The 22,822-nt window shown below is 39.4% G+C and overlaps 1 protein-coding gene across 8 annotated transcripts in view; it reads left to right on the top strand.

Annotated features, from left to right (window-relative positions):
* Window positions 1–22,822, top strand: part of Stk33 (serine/threonine kinase 33) — a 176,086-nt gene that overhangs the window by 109,574 nt on the left and 43,690 nt on the right. For all 8 annotated transcript variants that reach the window (XM_031387809.1, XM_031387808.1, XM_031387804.1 and 5 more), the window contains 6 exons: window positions 3,592–3,730; window positions 9,020–9,108; window positions 10,892–10,979; window positions 12,882–12,957; window positions 17,030–17,142; window positions 17,752–17,837. In XM_031387809.1, coding sequence (XP_031243669.1) covers window positions 3,592–3,730; window positions 9,020–9,108; window positions 10,892–10,979; window positions 12,882–12,957; window positions 17,030–17,142; window positions 17,752–17,837 — 591 coding nt within the window. The remainder of the gene's footprint in view (window positions 1–3,591; window positions 3,731–9,019; window positions 9,109–10,891; window positions 10,980–12,881; window positions 12,958–17,029; window positions 17,143–17,751; window positions 17,838–22,822) is intronic.

Raw genomic sequence — 22,822 nt, 5'->3', positions numbered from 1 at the left:
AAAAAAAAAAAAAAAAAAAAAATACATTCATCTCAGCAGATGTTAGCTAGTATTCTTCATTTTCTTTGTCAGACCCAAAACTAGCTACTACTAGTCAATTTGGGCTATGCATTATACTTTACTAACTACAGCTGCTTGGCAGAAGGGCCACAGTTGTCCTTTGTGGTGACCCTGTAGGTCAAACCCCTGGCCTTGTGCATGTCCCGTGATGCTCTACTTCTGCCACTGAGCTCCACCCCTCTGGTCTTTCACAGCTTAGTTCCCCAGCTTTGGGACAAAACATACCAATTGTCACTCTGCTGAAGATTTGAGGAAGAGTCAATCTCTCGCTCTCAACTGGAGGGAGAGAGAGAGAGAGAGAGAGAGAGAGAGAGAGAGAGAGAGAGAGAGAGAGAGAGAGAGAGAGAGAGAGAGAGACTGCATGTATAACCTGGAAAATTTAATTGTCTTGGTTTTTTTTCTGGACTCCCATCTCCTAAGCTCACGGAGGTTTCTGGGTCTCCAGGTTTTCCAGTGTATATATACTCCTGTGGGCCACACTCTCGGCTTGGGTCTCCAGGTTTTCCAGTGTATATACACTCCTGTGGACCACACTCTCGGCTTGGCAGTTCCAAGCAGCTTCCTACCCTTGCAGCATTGCTGCTGTGCTCTGCAGGCTCTATGATATTACCTCATTCCACAGATACTCTTCTCTCATCGTCTCTGAATGACAACTCTTCTTGCCCTGGGATGGGGCAACTCTTCCAAGGCTAGAAAAATCAGGGGCTTGCCTCGTGGGCTTCTCTCTCTCTGCAACAGTACTGTATGCTGACAAATGCTAATGTCTGAAAATTACATTTTATAAATGTTTCCATTTACTTATTTAAGCAGGGGGCAAAATAGTCTTGTTACTCTACCACCTGTACATAAAGGAGCCCAAAACTCATTTAAAGGCAAGAGAACTGGTTATCTGTGGTTGTCTTTTTCTGTACTGCTTGGTTTTGATTTAACATGAAAAGCTAGATCTGCCCATAAACACACACATGTCTAGACTTTCCACTGAAACTATTCTAAGGAGATGGATGTCTAACTGGTTGTACACTGCTGATCAGCCACTCCTATTGTATAGTGGTTTCCTGTAAGTCTAACTGTGCTCTAAATATGCACATAATAGACTTGAGTAATACTATAACTTTGATCAGCACGCATTTAACATTTTTTAAAGATTTATTTTTTATTTTATGTGTCTGTGTATTGCATGCATGTGGAACCCTCAGAGGCTAGAGGAGGGTGATAGATTCCCCCTGGAACTGGAGTTACAGATGCCTGTGAGCTGTCATGTGTGTGTTGGAAATGGAACCTGGGTCTTCTGGAAAAGTAGCCAGTGCTCTTAACAACTGAGCAGTCTGTCTGGCCCCTCATGCATTTTAAAATTGATGTCAATTTGTATCATAGCTATTGCTAATGCAACTTCCCCTTCTAAGTACTCCACTTAGCATTTCATGTTCCTAGACACCCTGTAGCACTGTCAATGAAGAAAAGTATGACCCAATTGCAAAGCTTCTTTGTCAGATGTTTTAGAGACTTTCAAACTCTAAAGCAGCCTGGAATTCAGTGAATCAGAATTGTGGGTCTAGGAAGAAAGATATTTACCTCTCTCCCTGCTTTAATGCATACTGCCTGAATACAGAAATTGGATTAGCAGCTGTTTCAAGAACAGAACCAGACCCCCAAATCTTCAGAGCAACAAAACTCTAGAACGTATGCTAGAACAGGAACATGGAGGGTAATTGTGTCTGATGTCAGGGCCATGAAGAAGACATGCCTTTTAGTTGAGGAGAAATCTTTGATTCAGTAAGTGGCTTTACTGTGGGATATCTAAAGACATCTTCCCATGCCTCAGAAGGAATGACAGACACAGGAGGCATTTCATCCCTGTTTCCTCCTCATTGTACCCATTCGCTCACTGAGTCCTGTTGTCTCTTCTTTGGTACTTCTCATAGATTTTTCTTTCCTCTGTGATGGTTAATATTATAAGCCTGATAGAGTCTAGAATCATGTAGGAGACAAACCTCTAGGCATACTTATTAGGGATTATCTAGATTAAATGAGCCTTTGGTCATTTAATCCCTGTGCAGGGTTATTTTAACTAGGTTAATTGAAGTGGGAAGACCCACCCACTATGGACAACATTATTTTATGGGTTGGGGCCCTAGACCAAATAAAAAGAAGAAAGTTGGGATTAGTGAGAAGGCTTGGTGGGCAAAGGTGCTTGAGTTGGATCTACATGGTAGAAGAGAAAGAAGCAAGTGTCCTTTGATCTCCATAGGTATGCTGGGGCATACAGGAACACACATGCTCACATGCACACACACACACACACATGCACAGCAGTTTTAAGAATTTAAAATCATTCAAAAAAGAAAAAGCAAGCTGAGTACTAGCTCTCAATGTCCTCTGCTGCTTGGTTGTCGGTACCATGTGGTCAGCTACCTCTGCTCTGATGTGGTGGCTTTTCCATCATAATAGACTGTACCTCCAACTGTGAGCTAGAATACACCCTTTGTCCCTTAAGTTACCTTTTCCAGGATAGGTTATCATAGCAGGAAAAGTAATTGAGAACTCACCTCCCTTCTTGTGTCCAGCCTGTGCCTCACAGATGCCCCCTGGTAGCATGTGCAGCCTGGGAGCTCTGTCTGGCCTTCTGCCTGTTTCTATAGGGCCCATAAATGAAGTTTTCTACATTTCCAAACAAATGACAATATTTAAAAGACTAATATTTTGTAACATTAAAGTTACACCAAATTTGGCTTCCTGCATCTGTAAGTACAATGTTGTACTGTTTATAGCTGATGCCAAGGCAGCTGCTGACTATATTCTTGTAAAAGAGACCATGTCACCCACAGAGACTGTGGGCATTTACTCTTAGGTTTGGTCTTTATAGAAAAATTTTGCTGAGTCCTGCTGTACATTCATATTGTAGTGTTCACCTGAAAATGAAAATTGATATTTTACAACTTCTACCTCAAGACTCTGACTTGAACACCTCCAATGCCTTGTTTCAAAGGGGTTTGGGGAGTCCACAGTCTTGAGCTTGTTATCCGAGGCTCTGTACAAACTTGTTCTAACTTTTCCTGTTAGCTTCATCCTTCACTATATTCCTCTTTCCACCCGACAGCTTCCAGTATTGTTAATACACATCTATGTGTTATTTTAATGCTGCTCTGTTCTAGGCTTTAGGGGCTTTGTATGCTGGACACCAGCTCTGCCTGGTTTTTCTCCACTTTCCATGACCAGAAATGACCGCCCGCATGTTCAGTCTGAACTCTTTCTCACTCAATGAGCATTCTCTATTAAGAGGCTGCCTCTCTTCCACAGACCCATGGCATGTTGGCTGTTAGTGCGTATCACATGATATTGTAACTCTGCTGAGCTTCCTGAGGTCAGCACTATGTCGCTTGCCCCTCTGCTCCTCTTGTATTCAGGACAGTAGCTTATATATAGTAGATAATACATTTTCACATTAATTAAGATTGTGAGCATACTTTTGATATCTAACACATATACCTTCATAACTTTCTCTTGTTATGCCTTTTAAATCTGTAATGTCAGAAAATGTACCTTGTGATGGAGCTTTGTGAGTATGGAGAACTCAAAGAAGTTCTGGATCAAAAAGGCCACTTCTCAGAGAATGAGACAAGGCTGATAATTCAAAGTCTTGCATCAGCCATTGCATATCTTCATAACAAGGGTAAGAAGAGGATTGTGTTCCTCACCATCTCTGTAACAGGAATACATCACTGTTTAAGTATGTTGGTCCTTAGGACTCATAATCACATTGGTAGAACTTGGTAATGCAAGAGGAGAACAAGTATATTTTCCATATTTCCCCTTTTAATTGTACTTATAGATTTTTTATTAGATATTTTCTTTATTTACATGTCATATGATTTCTCCTTTCCCAGTTTCCCCTCAAAACAAACAAATAACAAACAAAAAACAGACCAAAAACCCCCCCAAAAAAACAAGAATAAACCACTGTTGCCTCCCCCCTTCCCCTGCTTGCCACCCCACCCTCTCCCACTTATTGGCCCTGGCATTCCCCTACACTGGGGCACAGAACCTTCACAGGACCAAGGGCCTCTCCTCCCATTGATGCTCAACTTTGCAATCCTCTACTATACACATGCTGCCAGAACAATCAGTCCCATCATGTATAGTCCTTGGTTGGTGGTTGAGTCCCTGGGAGCTCTGAGGGTACTAGTTAGTTCATATTGTTGTTCATCCTAAGGGACTGAAAACCCTACAGCTCCTTTGGTCCTTTCTCTAACTCCTTCATAGGGGACCCTGTACTCAGTTCAATAGATGGCTGTGAGCCTCTACATCTGTATTAGTCAGGTACTGTCAGAGCCTCTCAGAAGATAGCTATATCAGGCTGGCTTGTCCTTTATTCAGTCTCTGCTCCATAGTTAGTCTCTGCAACTCCTTCTGTAGGTATTTTGTTCCCCCTTTAAAGAAGGAATGAAGTGTCCACATTTTATTTTTCCTTCTTCTTGAGTTTCTTGTGGTTTGTAGGTTGTTCTTCCTGTATTCCGAACTTCTGGGCTAGTAACCACTTATCAGAGAGTGCATACCGTGTTTGTTCTTTTGTGTTTGGGTTACCTCACTCAGGATGATATTCTCCAGATCCATCCATTTCCCTAAGAATTTCATAAATTTATTGTTTTTAATAGCTGAGTAGTACTCCATTGTGTAGATGTACCACAATTTCTATATCCACTCCTCTGTTGAGGGACATCTGGGTTGTTTCCAGGTTCTGGCTATTATAAATAAGGCTGCTATGAACATGGTGGAGCATGTGTCCTTATTACATGTCAGAGCATCTTCTGGTTATATGCCCAGGAGTGGTATAGCTGGGTCCTCCAGTAGAACTATGTCCAACTTCCGGAGGAACCACCAAACTGATTTCCAGAGTGGTTGTACCAGCTTGCAATCCCACCAGCAATGAAGGAGTGTTCCTCTTTCTCCACAACCTACCCAGCATCTGCTGTCACCTAAGTTTTTTATCCTAGCCATTCTGACTGGGGTGAGGTGGAATCTCAGGGTTGTTTTGATTTGCATTTCCCTGATGACTAAGGATATTGAACATTTCTTTAGGTGCTTTGCAGTCATTTGGAATTCCTCAGTTGAGAATTCTTTGTTTAGCTCTGTACCCCATTTTTTAATAGGGTTATTTGGTTCTCTGGAGTCTAACTTCTTGAGTTCTTTGTATACATTGGATATTAACCCTCTATCAGATATAGGATTGGTAAAGATTTTTTCCCAATTTGTTGGTTGCTGTTTTGTCCTATTGACAGTGTCTTTTGCCTTACAGAAGCTTTTCAGCTTTATGAGGTCACATTTGTCAATTCTTGATCTTAGAGCATAAGCTATTGGCGTTCTGTTCAGGAAAATTTTCCCTGTGCCTATGTGCTCGAGGTTCTTCCCCACTTTACTTTCTATTAGTTTCAGTGTATCTGGTTTGATGTGGAGGTCCCTGATCCACTTGGACTTGAGCTTTGTACAAGGAGATAGAAATGGATCTATTTGCATTTTTCTATATGCTAACCACCAGTTGAACCAGCACCATTTGTTGAAAATGCTGTCTTTTTTCCACTGTATGGTTTTAGCTCCTTTGTCAAAGATCAAGTGGCCATAGGTGTATGGGTTCATTTCTGGGTCTTCAGTTCTGTTCCATTGATCTACCTGCCTGTCACTGTACCAATACCATTTTTATCACAGGCAGTTTTTATCACAATTGCTCTGTAGTACCGATTAAGGTCTGGGATTCCACCAGAAGTTCCTTTATTGTTGAGAATAGTTTTGGCTATCCGGTTTTTTTTTTTTTGTTGTTGTTGTTCCAGATGAATTTGCAAATTGTTCTTTCTAGATCTGTGAAGAATTGAGTTGGAATTTTGATGGGATTGCACTGAATCTGTAGATTGCCTTCATTCAGTAAGATGGCCATTTTTACTATATTAATCCTGCCAATCCACAAGCATGGGAGATCTTTCCATCTTCTAAGATCTTCTTCAATTTCCTACTTCAGAGACTTAAAGTTCTTGTCAAACAGATCTTTTACTTGCTTAGTTAGAGTTATACCAAGGTATTTTATATTATTTTTAACTATTGTGAAGGTTGTTGTTTCCCTAATTTTTTTTTCTCTGCCTGTTTATCCTTTGTGTAGAGGAAGGCCTCTGATTTGCTTGAGTTAATTTTTGTATCCAGCTACTTTACTGAAGTTGTTTATCAGGTTTAGGTGCTCCCTGGTAGAGTTTTTGGGGTCACTTAAGTATACAATCATATCATCAGCAAATAATGTTAATTTGACTTCTACCTTTCCAATTTGTATCCCTTTGATCTCCTTTTGTTGTCTAATTGCTCTGGCTAGGACTTCAAGTACAATACTGAGTAGGTAGGGAGTGAGTGGGCAGCCTTGTTTAGTCCCTGATGTTAGTGGGATTGCTTCAAGTTTCTCTCCATTTAGTTTGATGTTGGCTACTGGTTTTCTGTTTATTGCTTTTACTATGTTTAAGTATGGGCCTTGAATTTCTGATCTTTCCAATACTTTTATCATGAAGGGATGTTGGATTCTGTCAAATGCTTTCTCAGAATCTAATGAGGTGATCATATGGTTTTTTTCTTTGAGTTTGTTTATATAGTAAATTACGTTGATGGATTTCCGTATATTGAACCATCCGTGCATCCCTGGGATGAAGCCTACTTGATCATGGTGGATGATCGTTTTGATGTATTCTTTGATTCGGTTTGCAAGAACTTTATTGAGTATTTTTGCATCGATATTCATAAGGGAGATTGGTCTGAAGTTTTCTTTCTTCGTTAGGTCTTTGTGTGGTTTAGGTATAAGAGTAATTGTGGCTACATAGAATGAATTCGGTAGTGCCTTCAGTTTCTATTTTGTGGAATAGTTTAAGGAGTGTTGTTATTAGGTCTTCTTTGAAGGTTTGATAAAACTCTACACTAAACCCATCTGGTCCTGGGCTTTTTTTGTTTGGGAGACTATTAATGACTGTTTCTATTTCCTTAGCAGATATGGGACTGTTTAGATCGTTGCCCTGATCTTGATTTAACTTTTCTACCTGGTATCTGTCTAGAAAATTGTCCATTTCATCCAGGTTTTTCAGTTTTGTTGAGCATAGGCTTTTGTAGTAGGGTCTCATGATTTTTTGGATTTCCTCAGTGTCTGTTGTTATGTCTCCCTTTTCATTTCTGATCTTGTTAATTAGGTCCACATGTGCAGAGGGACTCACATTATGGTCTCCTAGACTGTATGTTTTTCTTTTTTCCGAGACAGTGTTTCTCTGTGTAGCCCTGGCTGTCCTGGAACTCACTCTGTAGACCAGGCTGGCCTCGAGCTCAGAAATCTGCCTGCCTCTGCCTCCCAAATGCTGGGATTAAAGGCGTGCACCACCACTGCCCGGCTAGACTGTATGTTTTACATTAGGATTTTTTATTGCTATTTTTTTTATCCAATTATTTTTGACAAGTGTATAGTAACATTATCCACTAAGGGATAATTATCATATGGGATAACTTGCCAATTCCTTAAAACACACACACACACACACACACAGACACACACACACACACACACAAATTTAAAAAGAAGTCTACTTATTGTAACAGCCTTGCTGTCTCCAGTGTCACCACTGCACTTTGTTCCATACTCTTCTCAGGTCCCTAGGTGTGCCTTTAGAATGCTCTCACTTTACACACAAGAAAGTACTCCTTCCACAAAGCTCAGCAACTGGCTTTGAGGTCTCAGTTTCCTCTACACCTACAGTACTGTGCTCATCCCCAGGGTAACAAAGATGAAGGAATTAAGAATCAAGGCCCCTGCACATCCAGGGTCTAAGGCTAGTGGGAGAAGGAGGATGGAGAGCAGCTTGTGATCAAGTGTGGCAGTCTGTTAATGGAGAGTTGTGTGAAGTGCAGGGAGCACAAGTATATGTCAGAATTAGGCTTGAGGAATGCAGACTCGAACAAAAGAGAATGTTTTCAGGTGAGGAAAAGCTTGCCAAGGCTGCAGGCTAGGCCTTTGTCAGTTCTTCCTTGTCAGGTGATACATTTTTTTCTCAGTATAGTCCTATAAAATCCTAACAGCATTTTTTGGGCGAGATTTTAATTATTCCAAAAAGGGTGATAATAATCAAGATAAAAATGTGATGTATTAGGGTGATTTGACTCATCAAGGATAAAAACATATGATAAAAATACGTTAATTAAAGTGGTATGGTATATGTAAGTAGAGACTGGTAGAGTAACAGGAACGATAAGAGTTCCAAGCCAAAGCCTGGGGGTCAGATATGAGAACCATAAGTGATTAGCTGCAATTGTCAGTTCAGGTCTAGTTCAGCTGCATTTTCCTAGGTGTTATATACTTGACTTTCTACAACTTGAGAAGTGTGTGTTGTGGCTGTGAATTCAGCCAGTTATTTGCAGAGGAATGTTTGACACATTATTTTAATGCACATAGAAATCTCACTCCAACTCTGACCTATTCCACTAGAGATTTGTGTTTCAAGGTTTGTATTTTTTATTTTAATCCACGAACAGTCAGAAAACGTATGATGATATTTTAGAAAAACACAGTTTTTGCACATGTAGACAAGTTACAAAGTGTTAAAATGTTTATGCTGACAGTAACATTATACATAGGCACAATAACCTATTTAGAGACCTAATGATACAGAAAACCTTTCTGGGCCTGTGATGTTACTCAGATTGCCTTCATTTTCCTGGGAATATGCAGCCTCAGGTAGATCCCTTTCTGCACTTACCAGGCTGAGACACTAGGTTGGCATAACAGGGAACATGCAGAGATGAGAAAATAGCTTCTGATAGAGATATAGAAAAGTAAGTAAGTAAAAACAGAAGAGGGAAGCACCACACGGCCCTCCCTCAGTCTTTACTTGTTTGCCCTGTTTGTGTCCTCTCTGGCCTTCTGTTCCTCACCTTGCTTGTCTTTTTTTCTTGGTAGATATAGTGCACAGAGATCTAAAGCTGGAAAACATAATGGTTAAAAGCAGCTTTATAGATGATAACAATGAAGTGAACTTAAACATAAAGGTAAGAGTCTAGAGATACTACAAAATATTTCCAGAAAACGACTGGCAACAAAAGAGCTGCAGAAATCTTAGACACATTTTGGTGACTTTTAAATTTAAGTCATTTGTGCTGAGAAGTTAAAAATTTTCAAAAGAGGTTGTAACTGATGAAAATAATTTCATGAGCTAAGTGATGCTACCCAATGTGTTTTTCAAATGCATACTCCTTTGGATAGTTCTCAAGCATTAGTTAATAGCAAGCAAACAGATGCTCTGAATTCTAATTAATTTCAAAATTATGTCTGGTAATTTGATGTAAATGTGTTACACATTTAGAGAAAAACACACCTTGGCTATGCTTTTGATACTAAATTAATGCTGCAGTCTGAATTTCTCATTGAAATTTTTCCTGAGTATTAATATTTATGTCTTAACCACAATTAATGTGCCAAGTGTTTATTCTTGAGGATTTTATTCAAACTAAGTGTTCCTTAATGTCAAATAAATGATAGAATACATTATTTATTACTTAGCACTTTAATAGTGGCTGCTTTCAAAATGTGTGCAAGTGTTAACTTTAGACTCAAATGTGCCTTGCGTTGCGGTCGCTAAAGCTAAATCTGTATGCAGTATAAACAGTCTCAATGACACTGCTGCTGTCCCTTGCTTGGTGAACTTTCCTTCTTGTTCTGCTATAAACTCCATGCAGGCAGGAATCTCGGCCATTTTATTTCTTGTTAGATTGTGCAGGAGTGCCTGAAACAGAGTATGCTCAGTTAACTTTTGGTAAACAAGTGACTCAGTGCTGTCCAAATAATGGAACTAGATCATGAAGGCTTTAATATATTTTGTATTTGTAGAGATGTTGTGTTGAGAAAGATAGATATTATAAGCCAAGTGGCATATTTATGGAAACTCTGGAATAATTGATTGAAGGCATGTTGATGCACACTTGCATTCCCAGCACATGAGAGGCCAAAACAGGAAGACTACATGAGTTTAAGGCAAGCCAGGCTACACAGTGAGTTTAGGTCATCTGAGCTGCAGAGTAAGATCCTGTATCAAGGAAAAAAGAGAGAGAGATGGGTAGAATGTGATTTGGCAATTTCATATAGTAATTAAGAGCCTTTCCTTATACTTTGTAAGGTACTGACAGTTTTGCCCTTAATGTGAACAAAGAACCTGTGCTCTGTTTGCATGATACATAAATGAGCTTGTGCTTCTGCTTGAAAGACAACCAAGGGTACCCTCCAAATAGTTACTGACTGAAGGTGTAATCACTGAGCTGTAGAGTGGCACAGGGGACTGAGGTTGCAGCAAAGGCTTCAGCCCATTTGTGGCCAAGACGGGTAGAAGTGGACTTTTTTCTCCTTGCTAATTTGCTTAATTTTAAATAGTGTAGTAATGTTTTAATTAGTATACTCAAACTCACAAGGAAAATAATAGTAATGAAAACCAAGTATATACTAGTTATATATAGTTTTAAAAGTCTTAGTGAGTATTGATAAGGATAATTATTTGAATCTAAACAGTGCTTTCAGTGGACCATAACTCTATTATCAGAAAAATAGAGAACATAATCCAAGACTAGGCTGTATTTTGCAATGCAAGAACTTATAAAAATCTTTATCAAGAAGTTAATAAACAGTCAGTATCCTGGGTTCTCTGTGTCAAGTTTCCTCTCTACCCAGAGTGAGTGGGCAAAGAGGACAAATCAAGTCTTTTATTGGTGATAGATGGAAAAGCCTGTCTCCAGAAAGTGGATAGAAGTCACTGGATGACTGAGCCTGCATGTCTGTTCTTAGGTGACTGATTTTGGCTTGGCTGTGCAGAAGCATGGCTCCAGGAGTGAAGGCATGATGCAGACTACATGTGGCACTCCTATCTATATGGGTAAGTGAGGAGGCTCAGAAGAGGTGAAGCTCCCAAAGGGCATGGTAGCCTGTGATCCCACATTGTGGGAGGCTGAGGCAGGAGGATTGCCATAGGCTCCACAGTGAGCTCTGATTCATAGACTCACCATGCGGGTGGGACCACAGCACTTTGGTTATCCTGTCTCTTTCCCCCATTTCCCCTCTCATTCCCAGTAATTTCCAGTGCTCTCCATCACCAAACTCAGCTGTTCCTGAATCATACGCTGTGAGCTCATTTGTGTCTTCTGTTCCACGGAATGGTTTTTCTACTTTATCATGCTGTTGTTGTATCAGTTGTTCATCTGTTTTTATTGCTGAAAAGTATACTTCGTTCATTGCTTTTTTTTTTTTTTTTTTTTTTTTTTTTTTTTTTTTTTTTTTTTTTGCCTACTTGATGCATAAAGTTTTTAAATTGTTTTATCTTACAAGGGAAAAGGCTACTTTAGATTCTGTTCATATCCTCCCATTGGCAAAAGACATCTGGTCTGTAGTTACATGGGGAAAATATATCCAGCACCCTGAGCTTTATGCCTGCTTATTAGTTGTCTACACTGATAACAAGCGAGAGAACAAGAGGGAAGACAGATGGTTGTGGAGCTTTGCTGACTTTCTAAATGGCTCCTTGGCACAGATACTCTGGCTTCTGCCTCCCTGAGGGCCGGGATGACAGTGCAAGTTGAAATGCCCCTGATAATTAAGAAGACTCTGAAAAGTGGAGGCCAGGAGTCCTAAGTCCCTCTTCTGGTGCAGCAGTAAAGTATACCAGCCTGAGTTGAATCTGAGCTCAGAATTTGCCTTCATGATAGTCATAGCCATGGAACAACTTTGATGGTTCTGTGTTTAAAGCCTGACATGCAGTCAAGGACTGCAAGAACACACTGTAATTGCTAAAAGAGGAATACTGTAAATTTTCAATTATTTGGAGACAAATTGTTCAACTTGTGAACTATTAGAGTTCTTCTGTGTATGTTTTGGCTTCTTTTTGTTGTTTTCCACTCCTTTTAATCATAGAAAGTGGGAAAATTAAAATTCCATTTGCTTTTAGTAGTTATTATAAAAGTGTGTGTGTGTGTGTGTGTGTGTGTGTGTGTGTGTGCACGTGTGCGTGTGCACAAGTATGCAAGCACATGGCCAGTGTGTTCGTGGAGAAGACCGGGGATGTTCTCTTGATAAGCACACAGCTTTCCCATAGCAACTATAAAGCAAAACCCTAAAACTTCATCTTTAAAGCAAGTGCCATGTTGTAAATCCCTTTGTTAAGCAGAGAGTGCAAAGTTGAGTCACACATACTTAGAACCTCACCCTGCACTGGCACTCGTTAGTGTTTTGCCACAGTCTTAGGTGAGTGTGCTTTGTATCTGTTTTCTTACCTAGAAAATGTACGAAATAATACATGCTCTGTCATTATAGTGCTGTGAAATTATAATCATTATCATCATTATTCTGCTGAAGTGATTGGTAACCACAATATTAGCTTTACTTTGAGTTAAGATTTGCACACACTTGCCTTCATTTAAATAATAGTTAGCAAAGTTATGTGTTTCCTTCTATTCTGGGGAGAATCTAAGACATTATTGTCTTGTACTATAACTATACTGTATTTGTAAAATCACTTAGTCATTTCCTAGGAATAAAGAAGTGCACACTTGGTAGAGCAGTTCATGCCACTGTCCCATTAGGAGCTAATTGACAGGAGTGAGGGTTTGGTGGCGTCAGTTGGAAGGCCTGGACATTCTTCATTCAGCATCTGCTGCTGGCTCTTTTTTCCCTCCAGAGGAATAAATTACAAAACACATCAGCACATTTTTCATGCTTTGTGTTTAAGCATTTAAAAGTAATTTATTGTATTATTAATATTATTTTATTTCTGCTTATTTGGCAGCACCAGAAGTCATCAATGCCCATGACTACAGCCAGCAGTGTGACATTTGGAGCATAGGTGTCATAATGTACATTTTGTAAGTAGCTTCCTGAATGCCCAGTGTAAATAAAAGTGAAGTCTCTGGCTGAAGATTGACATTGACTTTTAAATTAAAACTGAACAATATATTTTTAAAGGAGTCATTTAGAATCCAACTGAGCTGCATCCTGAGTGCCCTCTCATTTGGCCTCAGGCTCACCTCCTAAGTATTTATTTAATTTATACATCCACATCGTTAAGTTTTGCTTTGCACTAATCTACAAACGCAACAGTGTCCCCCATGATCTGAGCTCAGTGAGAATCTGTTCCCCCTGGTCCCTTGTCACAGCTTAGAGCTTCCTCTGCAGCCCATCAAGAGTAGAGAACTGGGGCCACCTGGCCCTTGGTGTTGCTGGCACAGTTGGGGCTGGCCCTTAGTGTTGCTGGCATAGTTGGGGCTGGGCAGTTAGTGGCGGTTGCTTTAGGATTGAGAGAGGGTGTTGTATTTCTCAGTTCCCACAGCACCGTGAAAACCTCCCTCTCATCCTCATGATTTAGTCAGATCCCAGGTCCTGAAGTGTTTGCCTGTGAGGTGCTCGCACCTGTTCCTGGTGAGAGCATCTTCACCTCTCTTGGGCCCTATCCGTTCATCTTTCTGGCTGCCTTTCCTGCTTCTGTTCATCCTCCACTTTGTCTGCTGCTCACACTGCTCTCAGGGTTGTCTGTCTGTCTCATACTCTTTTTGGACTAAGTGCTCTGGTGATTACTCCTTGCTCTAAGAAGTTATCAGAATATTTGATATGGTGTGACTTAGCAAATCATTTACAATAACTGTAGCTTGTTTTTCCAGTCTTGGGCTGCGTGTGTGTTTTGATGTACTTACCTTTTCTGTGATGACTCTCAGCTACTCCTCATCACGCGTACTCTACGTTGTGTGGTGTGTGTGTGTGTGTGTGTGTGTGTGTGTGTGCACATATATGTGCCATGAGTGCTTATCCTTTCCTTCTTTGAACTTTTCTCCCAGGTGGGCCAAACACTAAAGCTTCCTATTTTCCTAACTCCTACCACGGCTAATATTCATTTATTATGTATAAACTTTCCTGAATTCCATATAGGATTTAAGGCATCATACAAAATAGTAACCCCTGCCCCTACCCCCCCCTCACACCCAATATGGCTGGGATGTTAGTTTAGTTGGTAAAGTGCCTGCCCAGCACACAGGAATTCCTGGTTTGATCTTAGCATTGTATTCACCAAGTGTAGTGGTTCATGCCAGCAATTTCAGCACTAGGGAAGTGAAGGCAGGAGGATCAGAATTTCAAGGTTACCCTTGGCTACATAGTCTAGGCTAGGCGAGGCTGGGCTATATGAGACCCTGTCTCAATGTAACCATAGCAATACTAATATAGAAATATTTAAACAGTAAGGCTTGCTTGTACATGTGAAGCTTTGATAGTGCTCATTGCATGGTAATATCATAATATTCTACCTTATCTGTTTCTTTAAGTTCTGTCAAAGTTCAAATTATTCATCTTCTGGCATCATCATTCATCATTCTCTGGCATCTGATACAACAGCCAGCTCATATTCAGTGCTCAATACACAGGTTAAATTGAATTAAGTGAATTGTCTAAGAGGTGTTCTGAGAAGTTAGTGACTACTGCTCTTGTCTTTCAGTGAATCCGAACACTCTAATGTCGATGCAACATTAGTTTTATGGTTGTGTTGGAGATTTTGCTGCGCACCACCTCTTCCATATCATGTCTAAATACTAACATCAGGGTAGTAACATTTTCACAGTTGTGTGAAATGGAAGACAGTTGGTCCACATGCATCATTGCTTAGACAGCATGAAGTATGAATGGATGAATAAAGCTTTGATCATTGTTTTGTGCCTATTAGAATCATGGTGCAAATATCCAATTTTGTCTTTAATTAAAATGTAACTATTTAAAAAAATCTTTCATACTGTGAAGAGTGTGTCTACACAACAAAAGTCCATATTAATCTGCATAATGAATCATTACAAAATCCGTATGGTGTTTGCTACTTTTAAAGTTTACTGTTAAGAAAAGCCAAGTGTATTACATACCTTTTATATCCCCCTCTCTCCTAAATATCTAATTTGAATATTTCTGCTCTGGAGTGTAGCTGCACATCATAGTAAAGGCATCATCTTTCCTTCCCAGAAGACTCTCACTTAGCTCACCAGTACCTACTCATTAATCTGTTTGAGCCCTGTGGCACTGTAGATAATTCCCTTCACCCTGAGCACAGCACATTACCTTCTCCATGAAGGCTGCTTCCTTATTTATCAGTTAACTTGGATTCATTTCTATTTAATTGGACAATGATAACATACGTTCTCAAGGTGAAATTAACATAAATAAATACTCTTTATGGTTCCTGCCCTCTGCTATCTTGATTCCTATGAATGCAACAGAAAATAATAGAGAGCCTTAAGAGGCATTTTTCATGTCATGGCTTCCCTTTTCTGGATGTGCTAGGAAATTGCTGTCATAAAGTTCCATATGCTGCTGATTGACCAACCATTAGATACATTTTACGTAAATAAAATTGCAAAGGATGGAAAAAAGTGGAAAATTTAAAATGTAGCCCTTAAGCTATAGTTGCATGCAGAAGCCGCTAAGAAATTGGGGGCCATGCATATCACTGCTTGATAACAGGCTCAATGAGCTGAGCCTTAGCTGGCCTGTGCTTGTTATAATAGATAGTAATTGTCCACACAGCCATTTCCCTGGTTATTTTCTTTTTGTGTCCTATGACTTTTAAAATTCCATTTTAAAACTAAGCAATAATAAAGCAAGTAAGAAGAAAGAAGTGTCAGAATGAGCTTGAGAAATAAAAAGTATAAAAGTAAGAATTTGTACAACAGCTTGACAACTACTGATCTGCCAACAAGAAGCTCTTGTAGGAGAAACTCCCTGCTCCAGCCCAAGGCCCTCACTGCTGGGGAGGTCCCCTCATTTTCACTGTCATGAAAAATACCGAAATTCAGCTTGGTCAGAAAATGTTCACAATTGCAATTTTAGAATAAAGCTTAAAAAATACAACTGAATAAAGTGAGTGAAAACATGAAGTGTAAAAGACTCAGGCTTTTACACACCTTGACAGGTGTAATGGAGGAATGCCCTTTGGTTTTTAGTGAAGGTGGAAGGTAAGTACCTGAGAGATGAGTCCTTGACAGGCAACATTGCCATTGCTGTGTCACCTCCTGCTGGGGTGTTCCTGGGCGTAGCTGTTGTTTGTTTTTAGGTTTTCCTTAGATGATGATGATTATGGTAACTGAGAATAGACTCTGAGGCACTGAACTCAACTCAGAAGTGTACTGTTCTGGCCTAGATCAGCTAATGGAGTCACCTTGGTTGACTTTCCCCGAGCTCTGTTAAAAAGAAGCTAACAAATCGATCCTGTGTTATAGATGCAGATGGGCCATGCTTGCTTCAACCAGAGTGCTTGGGCTGACTGGCACTGGCTTTTTGTTTACCCAGTGTCCACCCTTTCTTACTGATGATTTCCTCCTGACTTTCTTCTTTGAGTACTACTATTGAGAACTTGTGCCTGTTTTAATCCCTTTCAACTTTGGCTCAGAACCTCCAGAAATTTCTGGGGTTATTCTTTTATTTTATTGTTACCATTACTAACATTTGATTTAGTATTTACCACAGACAAAACTCTTAACTGGTCATCAAACTCTGATGAGTTTTGGCAGTCTCTGATAACCCATGTGCTTCCATAACCCGGTGTACAGTATGGACTTTAAGCGACCATCTCTCCTTGTTACTATGTATTCGTTCTCTCACACCTCCCTGCCCTGTAACCCCTTAATCCTAGTATCTCCCCAACCTGCAGAAGCTTTAGGGCATTTGTGGATCTGAGGCCTCAGTGCATAGGCAGTCCTCTACTGTCTCATTTCTCTCAGCATTGAGAGGAGACCAGCTCTGAGCCTGGATGGCTCCATTGCTTCTACTTTCAGCAGAGAGCCAGTCCTTTCTCATTCCCATCTGTTGCTTACCTACCAAGCATCATTGCTTCCAAGTCCTATATAAAGTTGATTTGTGATAGTCTTACGTTAAAAACATTTGAACAAAATGACTGCCTTTGTTTAGACTTTGTGGAGAGCCACCCTTTATGGCAAATTCAGAAGAAAAGCTCTATGAGTTAATAAAGAAGGGAGAACTACGATTTGAAGATCCAATCTGGGATTCTATAAGTGATTCTGGTGAGTATGGACTTGTTATTAGTTACCGAAGCAAACATTTAATATAAAGAAATCATTCACTAATAAAACTGTTGTAAATCTCTAGTTAGTCATGAATCTACTTTAGAATTAAACAATATTTGCTTGTGCAAATAGTGATATATTCACTTGTGATTATCCATGGTCAAAACTCCCAGAAAATAAGATAAAACAAAACTGAACTAAAAAATATCAATTAAAAAATTAAAGGGGAAACTTGCTACTTAGAACCCAATTTTCACTATAGAGCATTAATCCAGGTTATCTAGCAATAAAAGGCATTCAACCTTATTTCTTAGGCCTATGTGTTGATGTTACTTGGCACACATTGTATTATACAATCATAGCCTAAGTAAATAGGAAAATGTATAATTTTTGTATTGCCTTATTAGTTGTGTTGTAGGATGTCTCTCTCTGAGTTGTCTCAATTTTTTGGCTCATCTCAAATTTTTGGATTCAACAATCCTCCTGTCTCAGCTTCTCTAAGTGGCTGGGGATACTAGCCTTTGTCACCACGACCAGCTGGTGTGTGTGACATTAACTGAGGTTAAGTAAAATAAGATTTCAAGATTTTCTTCCCTTTATTTGCAGCAAAAAATGCTTTGAAACAACTCATGAAAGTAGATCCTGCTCACAGAATCACAGCTAAGGAACTTCTAGATAACCAATGGTTGACAGTAAGTTATGACACTCTTTTTTTAAAAAACTTTTTTTCTGACATCACTCATTTTACACAGTCTTTTAGTCTTAAAGCCGTCAATTAGCTCCATCTTCTGACAAGTTTAAAAGGAGTAGTGAGTCTTGACACATTTCTGAAATGGGCATTTCCAAATGGTTACGACTGTCACCACAGTTGCTTGTATGTATTTATAGACATTCAAATGAACTTTGTTTGTTCTTTGTCACGGAAGCTTCATGTCCAGTAGAATGGAACTGAGAAATGTCTTATAAAATCGATGCCAAGTAAAGCAGATAGGACAGGTTCCAGATGTAAAGTTCTAGAACGAGTTATAGTTCACTCAGCTCTCTAGGTACAGAGAGTCTTTGGGGGGCCTTGGAAAATATGTCTCCAAATGGTCTTCATTACCTGGGCTGAAACATTTAATCTTCATTTATTTGCATGTTGCACCATTAGACTACAAACCTTGGGTGTAGACACTTAGGCCTCTGCATTCCTATATCTGAACAGGACCCAGTAATAGACAGAACTTCAGGGAGGCTGCTAATGAATTTTTAGCTGGAAACATTGCTATTCAGTTGAGTGTCTTCATTTCCCAGCTTTTTGTGTTAGTCACCAATGTCACCTAACAAGATGTGAAAGAAGTGTACAATCTCTAAGTGGAGCAGGCTAGGCATTCTTTCAGCCTTTCCCTTTTCCTGGTGACTTGGAATGTGATGGCTGGTGATTGAGTAGCCATGCTGGACAACAAAGCAGGACTATAAACTGGGGTTGGTAAACAACAGTAAAATACAGGGCCCCAGGGCTTGAAGGTCACAGACACCATGACAACCCATTCCAGACTTTATTTTAGTAGAAAGCAATTAAAAAAAATTAGGACACTTTGAAAAATGCAAGCAAACCTAATCCCACTTATTACCATTATCAATAAGCAATGGATTACTGAATACTGATTTCCTTTGAGTGAACAATCACTAAGTCAATAGGTCCATAGAGATCTCAAGAAAAGTCTGAGATTTGATACTTGAGGTTACTAGTGCTGTATGAGGTAGTTATTAATAATATCCACTAAAAATTAAGTAGATATTTATCTAGGCACTATTTTAGGCACCAAGAACACAAATGCAATTATATTTCAACTGAGAATTATTGTGTAGTTATATTCTTAAAAGTCATTCCAGCAATGAGGTAGGCAATGACTTTGAAACAGAGAATTGGGTAAATATTGAAAAACCACTTCTGAGAGGTGGTGGCAGTCTAAAAAGCATAGAAATAACAGAAACAAAGAAAAATGCATGTGAGAGGTTTTAGAAATGTGGCTGAAAGGTTTGTGGATGTAGCTCAGCAGTAGGATGTTCCCACAGTGTGCCAAAACCTTGGGTTTGATCTTGAGCACTGAAGAAAAAGAGGGAGGGTTGGGGGGGGCTGGGGAAATGTGAATCATAGAATATGATGATGGAATACATGAATAATAATGATATGGGAGGAAGAGTGAATGAAATTTAGTGTTTGCTCTAACAGCTGGTAGACCAGTGGTTCCATTTATTAAGATAGGGACAGCTATGGCAGAGTAGATTCTTCCTGTGGGACATGGGTGGTAAGTCAAGAGCTCTGAATTAGGTATGAGAACGTTGAAATGCTATGTGACAGGAAAGTAGACATGTCAAAAAGATAAATAGATATAGGTCAGGACCTGGGTTATAAACAGGAAAATCATGAGTACGTAGATGCCATGTAAAACCACTGGGCTGAAGAGATAAGTTAGGAAACAAGCAAAGACAGAAGGGCCCAGATATGTTTAGATATCATACATATATTGTGGTATCAGTTTTAAATTCTCTAATTTTCCTTTGACAAATTTGAGTCATTTCTTTGAATAACAGTTCTTTTTTTTTTTAAGGCTAAAACCTAGTTTTCAATCAAAAGTGTATTATATCTGCCCTCTTCTGTAACTATTTTGATCTCTTCTGGGATTCTGTGCTGTAATTATTTCTGGCCTAAAGTAGTTGTGCAAATGAGTTAGCTGTGAGATCATTGTAAAAATGTATGGGGTAGATTTGTGGTACAGGAAAATAAAAAGTTGTAAAACAGATGGTGTGCCTTAGAATTTATCTCCTCCCAGCATCACACAACATTCGGGTTTGGCCATTTAATTATTTGTTTTCTAATTAGTACAGCTTTATTTCTGGCTTTGGTCATTTTTCCAGAAGTCTCCATTTTCAAGCCTCTAACATTTGTCTCTCTGAAGTCTTTGCCAAATGGATAAAAAGTGACAGATATTGTGTACTATATTGGACTCTCTTAAGTTCAGTGTATGAAATTTAGAATGCTGGCATTTTACAAACTTCTGAGAGGAGTGACTTGTTTCTTCCTAACACTTGATGTCTTCCTTCCTGCAATTCATGTCCTCTGTTTGAAACAGTCTAAAGAGAGGAAGATGTTCCCTCAGAGCTTCACTGCTTCATATCACAGCCTGTCTTTCTCGAAATCTAATGCTTAGTAACATTTTCTTTTCAAAGAGCTTTATTGGACAAAAAGTGTCTGTAGTTTAACCTATGTATTGTGCATTTTGAAGCATGGTTCCTATCTTAAAAGTATTCCAAGAAAAAGAATTATATTTCTATATACATTTAAGTGAGGAGAATTTCAAATAAATTTGAAGTGCCACCCTGGTTTCAAAAGCTGAATGGTAGATGTGAAGAAAAGCAGCAGAGATGACTGTTCCAGCAAGGGCAGAGTTTGAAGAGACCTCCTCTGGCTGCCAATACATGGTTATTTTCTCTATTAGCTGCTTTGCCCTCCCTCTTTCCTATCAGCATCAGATCAGGGAATGGACACTTCTTACTAGATCATTTCTGTAGCCTCTTATTTTCTTCAAATCCTTAGGTCACAGGTTAACACCAAGAATTTACATTTAAAAAAAACATATGTCTAAGGAATTTCTTCTGGCTGCTTACATTTTAAAACCACTGGTATAAATTAGTAGAATTATTTTTCTTCGGTGGCTTGTGAAAAGATAGCTTCCAGTTCCAAGCTTTATTAGGACTTTTCAAACATGGGTAAATCCTTCAAGGGTAAATCCTTCAACATGTTTTTAATACATGCTGCTAGGTCACAGACCCCCTGGCAGCTCCTCCCTCTCCTAGAAACTAAGCCCCACTCCCCCTGTTGCTCTCTCTCTCTAGAATGCAGAGTTGGTAAGGAAGGATGCTGTGATGTGGCCTTGCAGGCTTCCCCTCTTGCAGCTCAGGCTGTTTGTGATTCTACCTAGTCCTGCCTCTGTGTCTGCCCTTTACTTATTGGTCAGGCCAGCCTGGATCATATGGTATGAAGTTTGCCCACCCTTCTATCCAGGAGTCAGAAACTACCTTTGTTCTTTAGAACTAAGGATGTGTCTGTCCCTTTAGTGCCCCTGTCACATGACATGGGGTGTTTTTTTCTGCTAATGTAACTCCTCTTGGAATTTGAAGAAAAGACTGTGTTTTCAAGGCCTCGTCATGCTGCCTGTGCCCTGATGATCTCCGATGTTCTCTATCTTCTCTGATGTTCTCCCACTCAAAACTGGATCATGGCTGTCAATGGTTGTGAGGCCCTCTCTCTTACAAAATTTATCCTCATGGGTCATTTATTACATGTTAGATCCTTACTACAAATATGCTATTCTATCTTTACTGCTTAATGCCCACCATCTGTCAGTTCCTGTGCTAGATAATAAAATGTAGTAAACACATAAAAGGCATGGTCTGTGACATAAAGAACTTACAGTGTAGTTAAAAAAAAAAAAAGAAAGGAAGAAGGAAAAGAAAAGGAAGAGCCATATATAACATGCAATGCAAGAAGGAAGACACAGGGAATTTCTAGATGATCAGAGGGACAGGGACAGGTGTTAGGAAGCCAGGAAGTTCAGTCTGACAGGCAGATCAGATGCTGTCATGAGTGGGAAAGGCAATCAAGGAAGAAAAGATAGCTGTGAAGGGATTAAATCCCAGGTCAAAGGCTTGCCTTCATTCCATAGTGAAGAGCAATTGTGGGCAAGGCCAACTTGCAAGGTGACTTATTTTAAATGAGTCAACATCCATTTAAATATCAACCCATATCTTAACAAGTGTTACTTGATTTTACATCTTCAGGCACTGTCAGGGAACAAAGATGAACCACATGCTCTCTCCCACAAACCATTCCCAGGGGCTGAAGTGTGCACTTTGCTCTGTGGCCACACACTGCAGAAGCTCTGGTGACCATGGTTTGGTACTCAGTTCTGGGATAGTTTCTCCCAGTGTGTAAACAGTGCCTTTGTTCATTAATTTACAAAATTTTATTCAAGTTTTAGCCCTTAGCTTCTGACCTTTAGCCTTGATAGACATACCTGTAGGAGGATGGAAATGTTAGGCTGCCTAACTAATTATGGTCTATTTTTTCCTCCTATATATTTTCATCCTAAACATTGTAAAATTCCTTCTGCCACTCCACTACATAGTTTCTTTTGAATTCTAAAGTATCTTATCCATACATATGCATGCAAAGATGGACATGTTGTTATATCCCTAATGAATCTTTCAATAAAATTATGTTAGGAAAAGGGTCATGAGCTATGATTTGGTCAGTATTCAGTTATTGATACATACTCAAAAATGAAACATATTTATTGAATAACTGCAACATACTAAGGGGGATCCGAGGGCTAATCTGGTGTAGTCTCTTCCTGTAGGTTCTCCACAGTCTAGTAAAGGATTTAAAGCAAAACACAGTCAGATCTTGAAATGAAGAATCACACATCCTGTTGTTCAGCGGTAGTATGCAATTGGGAAATTACTGGGATAATATTTGAAGTTTATAAAAAGAAAAGTAACTTTAAACCTAAAAATTTATATCCATCCAAATGGTCATTGACATGAATAGAAATAATGAAAGTATCTTTATTAGGGTTATTTGGTTCTCTGGAGTCTAACTTCTTGAGTTCTTTGTATACCTTGGATATTAGCC

This window comes from Mastomys coucha, unplaced genomic scaffold (genome assembly GCF_008632895.1).
Source record: "Mastomys coucha isolate ucsf_1 unplaced genomic scaffold, UCSF_Mcou_1 pScaffold21, whole genome shotgun sequence".
Taxonomy (NCBI): domain Eukaryota; kingdom Metazoa; phylum Chordata; class Mammalia; order Rodentia; family Muridae; genus Mastomys; species Mastomys coucha.
The sequence above is the reverse complement of the archived record's forward strand: the minus strand, read 5'-3'. Positions and strand labels throughout refer to the sequence as shown.